Source organism: Amia ocellicauda, chromosome 7 (assembly GCF_036373705.1).
Source record: "Amia ocellicauda isolate fAmiCal2 chromosome 7, fAmiCal2.hap1, whole genome shotgun sequence".
In the NCBI taxonomy this organism is placed as follows: Eukaryota; Metazoa; Chordata; class Actinopteri; order Amiiformes; family Amiidae; genus Amia; species Amia ocellicauda.
The window spans coordinates 42,434,981-42,446,633 of record NC_089856.1 but is presented as its reverse complement, the minus strand read 5'-3'; the positions used below and the strand labels follow the sequence as shown (position 1 = coordinate 42,446,633).

Genomic DNA, 11,653 nt, shown 5'->3' with positions numbered 1-11,653 from the left:
TTTGTCTCTCTGCAAGATACTAAACTTATTGTCAGTTGTTTGTAGAGCATACCTGAGATATTGCCTGTAAGGCTGTCACTCTGGTCACTCTGGTTACTGGCTTAATCTGTTACGATTAGTTCAGTTTTAGGCAATGATTGACGACATCTATAAAACCTCTGGGCAGCTTCCACAAGAAGGCAGCATTCAGCTGAAGTATTGTACAGAACTCTTCATATTTACTAATGTTCCTGTTTTCCAGAAGGAATATGTATTGTTTTACATTTTTCTTTCTTACTTTGATATTTCTCTCTTTCAGTTTTTGGTTTTATTTATTCATGTACATTATTACGTTCTATATAAGCAGACATTGACACACCCCAAAAGAAAAGATAGCAAACCATATTTTATTAAAATTACAAATTAAGTACCAGCTAATTATGGTCCCAAGCTAACTCATATTCTTCTTCATCTTCTTTAAGTTTATAATTTCTCCTTTTATTTGAAATAGAAACAATGATTTACGTTTACATGGAAATTATTTGAATACAAATAATTGACTTTCAAATGTGGCGTAAAAAAACCTGAAGAATATACTAACATCATCATTGACAACAAAAACAAGGGACAAGGAGAATCGGCTCAAACATAGGCTTTAGAGGACTCTGAAGGGGGGGCTTTGTAGATCTTCTGCTGGTTGGTGCTGCCAGCCGCTGAGTAGTCGTAATTGTATGTCCTGAAACAAAAAACAAATGCTTGAACAAAAGCCAAGCGACAATATGGAAATTGCTACACTGTGAAGTTTTAATGTTAGAGAATTTCACCTGTGCAGTTACTTGCAAGCCTATTCTTCTTCTTGTATGTTTTATATTTTCTTTCTATGCCAATATTTAAATTAAACTGCACGAGTTTTACCGATTACTTTGTACCCTGTCGATATTCTGCCCAAGAGAGAGGCGTGGATAATACACTACAGCAACCTAACGAGAACAGTTGCCTTGTTAAAAAACGGATCACAAAGAGAATGTGGTTTAGGTTCTTATGTTCTGAAAGACATAGCATTGTCTTTCCCCTACATGTTGCTGCAGCAGTTAAAGTATAAAAGCTGTGAGAACCGAGAGTGTGAAGTGTGGCTCACCTTTTGGGGGCGGTTCCAGAGTTTCTACAGGAGCAGCAGAGTAAGGCGCCCCCCAAAATGGAAAGAAAGGCACCCCCCCAGCCAATGTACAGACCCACACCAAGCTCAAACCTGGAGACAGAAACACACACACAAACATATGACTTCACAGTCTGTGGTTTGTTACAGAAAATAAGCTATTTTTATTGTTCTTCTTAAGAACAATATTAATGAAAAATAAAAGATAAAGCCTTAATCAACTTACTTGGTGCCCCCATTGAAAGGGTTGTAGAACTCTTGAATAATTTGGTTGGCATACCAGGAGACAGCTGCCAGGGAGCTCAGTCCTGAGAGACAGAATTGGGAAAGAAAAAACAAAATATTTCAAACCTCAATAGTATAGCAACACGTTTGTTAAAGGGCTATGAACAGACCTTGAATTGGATGGCAATAAACCAGCAAAGAAAGATTTCCTGAATGCAGTATATACTGGTATAAAACTGTATGTATGTTCATGACGCTGCATTGGATTGCTAACTCCTTTACTGCGTTTTGTCTGAAACACAGCTATGCATAGTACTCAAAGGTTGTCTCTAGGGCGGGTCCTTCCCCTTCGGACCCTGCCTGTGTGTTTGTCCGTCTGGCACTCACCTGCAAAGATGAAACAGATCCCGCCCATCAAGGCGATCTTGCCCTTGGTCTGGTTGTTGGCACTGCCAATCTTAGTGCACTTCTGGCCCATCAGTGCTGCGATGATACCCATCACCCCAATCAGCAAAGAGACGATCATCAGAGCCCGGCATGCTTGTATATAGGCTGCAGAGACACAGAGGAAACAGGCTCGGTCAAACAGTCATTGGTACCAGCTCTGTGGCTGCTCTGAGAGTCAGTGAACCAAACCAAAGTATCAATACCAGGTGTGAATTTCAGGGAATAGATACCTTCTGAATAATTCCTTTTCTGTGTAAAATATCTATTGTTGTAAACATGTAGAGACACAATCATGAAAAGCATGTAACCTGCAGACTGGAGAAGGATTTGTGGAAGGCAAACCTGTGTCTGTAGGAATGTTTCATACTTTGAAAAATTTCCTTAAAAATTCCCTTTCAGTTTGATCTATAAGTATGTCTTTTGCAATTGATTCAAGAGATGAAGGAGTAGTTGGGAAACCACCCAGTCCAGTCAAAATTTAACATAACACACAAACAAATACAAGTGGACATTGTTCAGGTTTATGACTTTTAGTTATAGTTTTTAGGGCTAATCAGCCTACGTATTCAAATGTCCAGTGCTAATTCATTGACATTCATTTTCAGCATTAACGGATTCATTCTGAGTTCATAAGTATCGCACAGGAATAATCATGTTTATGACACATGGGCATTTATTGCTGGCCTAGTTCTCAGATACCTGTGTTATAGTATTGTCAGTTATGCATCTTAAAAAACACTTTAAATCAATACAAATTCAGTCATTTTAACTTGGCTAATAAAGCAATGTCCTGCCCATTGTGGGATACATCCAGGTTTGCCATTTATATCTCACCAGGTTATATTTCAGTAGCATGGATATTCCCAGAGTACATTTCTTCATCGATGAAAAAATCACTAACTGCGCACCCAGAGAATAGTGGTACAGACACACCTGTATTAGTAGTACAGTACCTGGTCATTATTGTAGTTACAAATTCAACTAGTCATGCTGAAAACATGCAGGATTACAGATTGATTCTGATTTCCGTTATTTTGTTATTCTACCATCTTTTTGTCTGATACATATACATGTAAACATGTTCATACATGTTTTTTTCTTAGTTTTGGGGCCGTAATATTGCCTCAGCAATTTTCTAGACACTCCTTTGGGTGTGTATCCTTTTCCCACTATTCCCATTTCTTCCCATACTGCATTTCACACATGTCACACTGTCTACCTTTTACAAAGCAATATCAAATACGAAGCCTGAATAGCTATTTCCACCAATCCCAGGATTGTATCTCTCAGATTTAATTGTGTAATCAAACCTCTACTAGTTAAAAAGGTTTGGTCCCATTAAGGGATGTCAAATGAACAAACTTCACATAGTGCTCCGCTGAAACAAATACTGAACAGAAAACCTTGGAAACCAGCATTGCTATTAAACACCATGGTTCTTGGGAAACACCCTCTTTGTAAATGCAATAAATCTCTTGAGAGCTTGATTACTTTCTAAGCATTATTCTGGTTCTAGCATCTAAACTTTCTCCCTCATGACATTCACAAAAATCACACTTCCTGATGGAGAGTTTCTATTGAGTTGAAACAAAAAGCAATCCAAAAATCAAGAATAAAATTCAGTCAAGATCAAAGGCCCTTTCCAAGTTTGACCTTGGGCGGGGCTGTGAATCTTACTGTTTCAACCAGTTTCAGCCGGTTATGACACCGGAAAAGAAGTGCAAATTGAGAAATGGCGCCTTGATGTTTGCCTACAAAATACAAATTTTCTAAAGGCTGTGTCAGACAGAACAACTCTTAGCCAAACTTGAGTACATTTTGTTAAAGTTTATTAATGCCCTGTCATTTTTTTCATTTTGTCTGCTTTAAACGATTAAAAAGGCTATGACATGAAGATCCCCCTTTTCAAGAAAACACTGTATGTGTGGGTTTCTTTAATTTATTTTAATACCACTTGGCTTTCCACAGTAACTTTTGATTCCTTTTGACCTACATAAAAACCCAGCTATCCCAGTAAATCAATGACCGCTCTATAAGAAACAAGGCTGAAGTAGGACATGCCGCAGGTACCCACCAGGCAGGGCCAGCAAGGACTCGAAGGTTTTGCAGTTGATGATGCCCCTGCTGTCCGAGAGACAGGTCCTCCATAGGTTTTCATACTGCTGGCTGGAGGTTAAGACAGTGTCATAATTACTGTTCACTTTCCAGCTGTCGTTGGCTAGAGAGGCCCCGGTGATGAGCAAGCCGCCCAGACACAGCAATAATCCCATCACTTCTATCGCAGTCGACATGATCAGACCTCAGTAATTCCAGCAAATTTAAAACCAAAGCAAATAGCCAAACACAAAGTGAAGCGAGATCAAATCCACAGCCACAGCCGTAACTTCCCTTCCTGATCCACAACGTCTGCCCTCCTGTCTTCAATTGTCTCCTCGTAGCTCTGAGGGAACTTTGTTCTTGCTTAGACGCTATAAAATGATAAGAAGTCCCCTTTCTGATGGAGCTTTTTATAATATAAGGAGTGGCCTCTGGGAGTCATGGATATGACTGATCTTTATGGAGGGGCTGTAAATTGTGTGTGTCAAAAGCTGATGACGAGGTTAACGTGTTTAAAACAAAAAAAACTACTTCCTTTTCAGTAACAGCTTACAAAATAGAAATTGTTGAGGTAGAGCTGATCAATAACCTAAAAGTTTTAAACTTCTTCCTGGTGCAGACACAAAACAGGTGTAAAAGACGGATACCCTCTCATAATGTCATATTTTCTCAACCCTTTTCTGTTTGCAATGTAGGATGACTACAGAATCCAATCTTTTGAGACTTCCCCCCATTGCCTCTTCAACTGGAGTGCTGGGGTTGGAATGATTTAAGGCCATTAATGATTTACAAGGCTGTGTTTTTGAGTGTATTGATCACTGCAGGGTCCATGATGTTCAAATGCACCAAGATTCACAAAGAAAAGGAAGAGGGGTTTCTTTCATGGGGAAAACCAGACCAGTAGAAGTGCTGGGAGGGAACTTACAGATGATCTTCCATACTTAAACAACTGAACAATATAAAAAGAAACCAGAGGGTCCCAAAAGGGGCAACTTGGTAAAGGCCTAGATTTGGAGTGCAGGTTTATCCCTATAGTTCATATATTACTGGTTCAGATCCAAGTCTTTATCCACCTGTAACTAGGATTCCTCAAAAGAAGAACTATTTCAGAATATCAGAAAACTCTGGTCTCCAAGGCAGTGCTGGGGAACCCTGATCTGTCGGGGAGGTCGCAGTCCTGCAGTTTCTGTAGGTCTCTTAACCTCCTCTCTTGCTCAAAATGTGGCTCAGTTTAGCATATACATGGATGGAGGAAGTTGCTGAGAATGGGGTTGGAACACAAACCAGAAGACATTGTGGCCCTCCAGGTCCAGGGCTTCCCTACACTGGTCTATGAGATGCCAAGTTTAATTTGTATGTTGTATATTTGTGTGTAGTGAAAGAGCCAAAAAACAGCTTCCGAAAAACGACAAGTGCACTGGAGGCGGGGGAGTTTCCCAGCATGGGCAGGAAATATCCCAGTTTTGGCTTCACGATGAGAGAATCGTGGGCCGTTCAGTGTCTCGGTTTCATGGGACAACACTCCCATCGCAAAGAAAAAACGAAATGTCCCCCACTTGAGTTAATGTTTGACAGGATATTGGTGCCATTGAGATACAAAGGGCTGGTTTTATTGCAAGTATCACTGTGATCCTCTGAAAACTACAGGCTTAGAAACTGAAGCCCTGTTAGCGAGAGAAGAAGTAGTGAGTCATGAGGCAATAGAGAGAGGAAGGTGATACCTGAAGTTACTCAGCAGAGACAAGTGTAAAATGCTGTGCTGCCCAGTATAGGACTGTTGTTGCAACACTATTCTTAGTAACACAAATGTTTCATTCCACAGTCATTCCACAGTCAAGACTTGTTTATCCAATAGAAATCAACATGGCAGGTTCAATGACAAAGACTGACATCAGCTGTATCATGTCAGCAGTGTTTATGTTTTGAGCACATTAACCACATACTTGCCAACTCTTAGCCAATTGCTCACATCATGATGCGCACGCTGTAGGCTGGAAAACAAATCAGGGTACAGGGGGTACGGGGAAGAAAGAAGGCCCTTACCAGGTAGGCCCAGAAAAGTGGAGAACTTCTTGCACTGTATGGAGCCCATGGCAGTCGCAGCACAGTGCATCCAGAGCCCCTCAAACACCCAGTTGGCCGTGATGACAGAGTCAGCCTTGCTGGACACTTTCCAGTTCTGGGAGCTGGTGCTGACCGTACTCAGGATCCAGCCCAGTAACCCCGTTATCAACCCCAGGATCTGCAAAGCCACAACTGCCATCTTGTTGGGGCAGCACTCTTTCAGTGGTACAGCTTTCAGTGGTTCTCTGAAGGGCCTGTGAGGAGATTCAAATTATTTAGCAGATGCTTTTATCTATGTCAGCATATATGGGTTAACAAACACTAATACACAATGGTCTATATACTCAATATAACAACGGTAACACAATCACATGCAATAATCCACATATTACAGTGAATACAATTAAGGTATAAGATCAATTCAGAATTCAGGTCTACAAGTTTTCTTAATGGACAAGTCTCGAGGAGGCAAGTGTTTTTTGGTGCAAATACATATGATTTCGTAAGGACTTGGTGAAGTATTTTGAGAGTGACGGAAGTCAAATGCACAAATCTGCTACCTGTCTGTCACTCTCTCCTCTTCTTGGAAGTGAGGAGAATAAAATCCTGAAAATCAAATATTTCCCCTCCATTTGTACTGTATTATTTATTTATTATGATTTATTTCTTAGCAGACGCCCTTGTCCAGGGCAACTTACAAAATATAAGAGCAATACAAAGCATAATACATTTTACAAATTCCAATTTTAAGTGTGTATGAGATATACAGTAAACAATATATGAGGTCTTACATCCTAGATTGTAAAAGCTGATAAGTGCAGACAAGATGTTAGGTCACAGTCAAGGGCCAGGGAAAGGGAGCATAGAGGAGATCAAAATAAATACTCTACCCTCCTGTGACTATTCTGAACCACAGTGTGTTGAACTCCTGAGCTGAATACTGGACTTGACTTTGCCATCATTGCGGCCATCCTTGGCAAAAAAACGTACAAGAACAAAAGCAAATGTTATATAGTCTTACCTTTTGTGTTAGAGTCGTGGGACCAGCACCTTTCAAAGCAGAACAGAATAAGGAGAGTAGCGATGGGAGACGCAAAGATCAAAGAGTGGTCCAGCGGTCACTGGACCCCTTTGAGTAAATATTACAAGTGATCCTGAGGGCCAATGAACTTTTGCCATTTGCACACGTGCCTGACTGTTTTCCTCTGGCAGCCAGTTGTCTCATTTCCAGAGAGGGTACAGGACCTCCCTAGTTGCACAGGACAGATGACGTACATTTGAGAAAAGACCCTTCCAGATGTGAGACTGTTGCTGTGCTTTAAGAGGTTCTGGTGACCGACTTTTTAAAGGAACCGACAAACAAATGAAGACCAGACAGTGAACAAGGTCCTGAAAATCGGGAACTGTCATGATGTTTATTTGGAACTGGAACAAAATAAGAATAACCCATAGATGAGCTCCATATCTGAACTGCTTGGGGCAAAATGTGATCACATAAAAGGAATGAAAGGATGAAAATATGAACATAATATCTTTAATAATATTGGCTTTTAAATGTTATTTTTAAAAGTGGATTCCCACAGACCACATTGACATCCATAACAATGTGTGCATCATCTTACCAACCTGAAAGTTTATCTGTGTAGGTGTGTGGATTTCTGTATCAGTCCTGTTGGGTTTTTAATGGTATACAAACTTGTGCTTTCAGTGTCCCAAAGATAACTCTTCTGCAATGCATAAGCATCTTAAAAGCATCACTTTTACAATAGTGATGTTTATTGCTCTTTATGTAGTGTTAGAGGCTGAGATTTGATACGGATGTGATTCAATTTTGGCTCCACAATGCTCCTGATCTCTCTCTCACTAATCCACAACACACGTTAAAGCTATAACATATCTGCAGCTCAGTGTGTCTATGTTATCCCCATAGAAAGCCAAGCCCCATCCTAATGGAAGTCGAAATTTAGCTGGAAGCAAAGGTCTCAGCCCAGTCTATAACCCTAGCCTGCACCTTCGATTAAACCCTGAGCCCTCATTAAAAGTAGAGCTCCAGAAAGCAATTAAACGTGACATAGGGACAGATTCAATCAAAACTTTGAGCCACCTGCTAATAGCAAACGACAAACCTGTTTATTATAGCGGTTACATTTATGATTAAAAGAAAGTGGCATCTTACTAAAAATGAAGCCGCAACTGAGTACAGTTCTGTAGTTTTCAATTAGCGAGTGGGTCAAAGTTTTGATTTAATCCAGCCCATAATGTTAACACTAGTAAGGACATCAAGTGATTTCTTTTATTAGCCTTTTTGTCCAAGAAATACTGTGCAATTTTCCTTTAAGCATAGCTGTGGAATTATTCAGAGAAAAAAAAATCATTCTCTAGACCAGGGTAGTTGAAAAGGTAGTCCATGCTTGTTCAGTAATGACCGTGGTGTGACTGGTCAACACTCCACTGCTAGCATGAATCAGCAAGATGTTTAAGGTGCTTTTGATGTATGTGTTGTATGCAAATGCAACGTTTATATGATTAATCTCAGGTGGCATCTTCCTTTGAACAAGATACCAAGGTAGGATAAATATTGCAGGTGTCCTTCACTGTAACTCAGAAAGCTGACTATAACCATAAGAGTCAGTATAACCATCAGGCACAGAGAGGAAAAAAAGCAAGACCCGATGTTTTGCCTCCCCTCCAGACAGTGGAAGAGTCAACAATAGGCTTTATTTGCTCAGACAAATTTGAGCAGAAAGTGTTGAGTGACTTCCCTTTGCAAGACTCTTCAACATCCCAATCATACGGATTATGGGCATAACCAGAAACTCTCCAATGGCGTCCCAGGCTACAGAAATTACGCAAGCGTCCTCTCTCGGCCCCTCCCCCTGGATACAAACTTTGTTGTTGCAACTGTTAGTAGACCTTGACCACCACCGAGCAACAAAATGGGAAATCACTTTTACTGGCAAGAGCGTCTCTCAACAAAGTGGAGTTTCGTGTTGTGACATTTTCTGGCCAGCACATTGCTTTGCATGAGCTGAACTGGCTGAAAACTATGCAAAACAACAATGAGGGCACAGGATGTATAGAATTAGTAACATCCATGATCACCTGACACTGCCTGTGTGTTTGCACATGATCAGTACTTAAGTATGACTTAATGGCAGGATAGTATTATACCAGTGAACAGCCTAGGCACGTGTGATTGGGTTGTAGACTATTACATTTCTTTAACATCATGTGTTTTTGGGTCATCTGGTAACGTTTACCTTAAAAGCAAAAGGACTGTGAGATTGAGGTTGCGGGGGGGGAGGGGTTCAGAAGGCTTAATAAAGGACTTTATGTTTTGAACATTGGAGCTCCTGCAGAGACCTGGGTCTGATATCTGATGAGAATTCTGTCTGTCCATCTTTTCAAGAGCCTGAAATCGTTAGCTTGAAATAGGCAGACAATTCTCCCCAAAAAAGGAGTACTAGTCATTTGGACTGATCTGACTGATTTGGAATTATTTCTCAATTCTTGTTTTTTCCTCAGTTGGTCATTAAAACTAATGAAAACAAACATAAAAAATGCATGCTTTCCTAATATTACATCTGCGTATATTAAGCAGATGGTTTTCACGTTGGCGGAGATACCTAAATAAGCGAGGAGACCAAATGAGTCTAGCGCTGGAACCAATAAGCCAATCAGAGCTTATATTTTATTTTATTGTTTTCTTTCAAAAGGAAATATATGAGATGCTTAAAAAAAGTGTAATAACTGCATGTGTTACAGTCGTTAATGGTTTGCCAGCAGACGTTTGCCTAGAGCAGAGGTCAAAGTCTGGCTTTCATTAAATGTCGGTTGACACAGGTTCTGAGCAGAGCTGGATCCGAAAAACACACAAAAGCAAATGAATATGTGATGCGTTTGAAAACTACAATGAAGGGCATGCATGTTACTCTTCATTGCTGGATGCTTATAGCCGGATTTTGCAAATATTAAATTAGTAAGGGAAGCATGTATGTTTATTGGAGATACTGTATCATACTTACAGCTTATCTTCCATCTCAAGAACCGCCCATACATTGTCTTAATTTGAAAAACTGTGAAATGTGAAAAACTGAATTCAAGCTGGTCTTAAGTCATTAATTAATAAATCATTCATCAGCCCCTTAGTGTGGCATATTGCAATAGACTATAATAGAGAGGAAATTGTTACTCCTTAAACAGAGAATCTGGACCCAGATCTGTTGTTAAATAGAGATTAGCAACACGGGGGCCATATTTATAAAGTTGACTTATTTTTTCTTCCTTGTGAGGGAAAGATTTCTCTATTTTGTACCACTGGGTGCTTGTTTTCCATCTTCATAAAGGAGTGTTGAAGCTAACATGATGTTAAAGTTTTGCTAAACATTGCCCACAGTGTTTAAGACAGCTGGGATCTCTTGGGTGTGTGTGAGGAAGCAGCGTTTATATCCAGATTTACTATTAACGTGCTGAAACAAACAATCCTTTAGAAGGTCATGTGTTCTCCCTGTGTCTTATTGTTCCTACACTGGTCAATACTGGTGACTACTGTCACAGCGACACTGAATCAACCAATGGCTCTCAAGAACAGTTTAATTACACAGTCAAATTTATACAAAGCATTGGATATACAGGTCCTCTTCTCTCTGTAAATACCTTGCACCTCTCTGTGACTCATAGAGGCACCATATGCCGTGCAGCCTTATCAGCTCCTCTGTGAACATTGCTCTTTCCCCTGAAACTGGGATCAAAACTTATTCTACATTGGCTGATACCAGGCAGAAGTAAAGTATTACAGTTTTATTAGCCCTGTGGGGCCATAAAAAATATTATTGTTATAAGGATGGGCCTGGTTTCAATCTTACTGTTGAACATTCAAACTGTGATTATGTTGATGTGGATTATTATTACTGGTGTTATTTGGGGAACATCCTAATGACCCACATTCAAGGAGATAAATACCATTAATATACAGAATAATATACTATAAACAGTGGAGCAAGGCACAGCACGATGTATACCTGCAAATGTAGATACATGAGATAACTGAAAATCAAACCAGGGCACTGCTATGCTGGTGAGAACACTTTAAGGCTTGCAGAGATGAAGAAGAGATATGAACCATAGAATCTAATGGGCCACAAATTCAGCAGTCGGTTAGGAAGTTTTTATTTATTATAGCGCCTTTCAAAAAACTGGCCTCACCTTTAAGTAAATCAGGTTTAAAGAAATAGTAATAAATGACAGAAGGCCTACAAGCCATAATGATGGGACACTCACTTCACGGTACTTTACAGAACCGACATTTGCACAGAGCTTGTAAAAGTGAAAAGAAGTTAAAGATTCATAAGCATGGTCACAATAGTCTGGAAGCAGTGAGGGGTTTGAGGGAAGGACGCTGTCTGAATGAAGACGGCTGTGCCTCATCAGGGGCAAAATAAATATATTCAGTCAATTAAGGAAAACATATGTGAAGAAACGAGCAATCAACAGATCAAAACAAAAACACAATAATAGCGATATGGCACGTCTCATGACATGGACTACCAGCCCAGGTGGTCTGTGATGGCCCAGCTCACCATGCCAAGCTACCCGCCTCCCATGATGCAACCCCAGACGTCAGCTTCTCACATGGGAACCACAGAGATGCATAATTGGCCTCTCCAACAGTACTACTGGACCCAG

The 11,653-nt window shown here is 40.2% G+C and overlaps 1 protein-coding gene across 2 annotated transcripts; it reads right to left on the bottom strand.

Annotated features, from left to right (window-relative positions):
• Positions 1-366: 366 nt before the first annotated feature.
• On the bottom strand, positions 367-7,091 carry LOC136753537 (claudin-1). 2 transcript variants are annotated; one of them, XM_066709746.1, is made up of 6 exons: positions 6,990-7,091; positions 5,948-6,222; positions 1,748-1,912; positions 1,362-1,443; positions 1,118-1,228; positions 367-715 (listed from the first exon to the last, which is right to left on the bottom strand). In XM_066709746.1, the coding sequence occupies exons 2-6, from the start codon at positions 6,165-6,167 to the stop codon at positions 622-624; spliced, it is 672 nt and encodes a 223-aa protein (XP_066565843.1). In that variant the 5' UTR covers positions 6,168-6,222; positions 6,990-7,091; the 3' UTR covers positions 367-621. The 2 variants fall into 2 exon arrangements, with proteins under 2 accessions (XP_066565843.1, XP_066565844.1); XM_066709747.1 differs by lacking the exons at positions 5,948-6,222; positions 6,990-7,091 and adding an exon at positions 3,882-4,289.
• Positions 7,092-11,653: the final 4,562 nt, after the last annotated feature.

What these genes read in the sequence shown, in the direction of transcription:
- LOC136753537 (XM_066709746.1), bottom strand. Translation starts at nt 6,167, where the DNA reads ATGGCAGTTGTGGCTTTGCAGATCCTGGGGTTGATAACGGGGTTACTG. An exon ending in CACTTTTCTGGGCCTACCTG is followed by an intron (nt 1,913 to 5,947) that starts GTAAGGGCCTTC and finishes GTGTCTCTGCAG; the next exon opens with CCTATATACAAGCATGCCGG. An exon ending in CCTTTCAATGGGGGCACCAA is followed by an intron (nt 1,229 to 1,361) that starts GTAAGTTGATTA and finishes TTCTGTCTCCAG; the next exon opens with GTTTGAGCTTGGTGTGGGTC.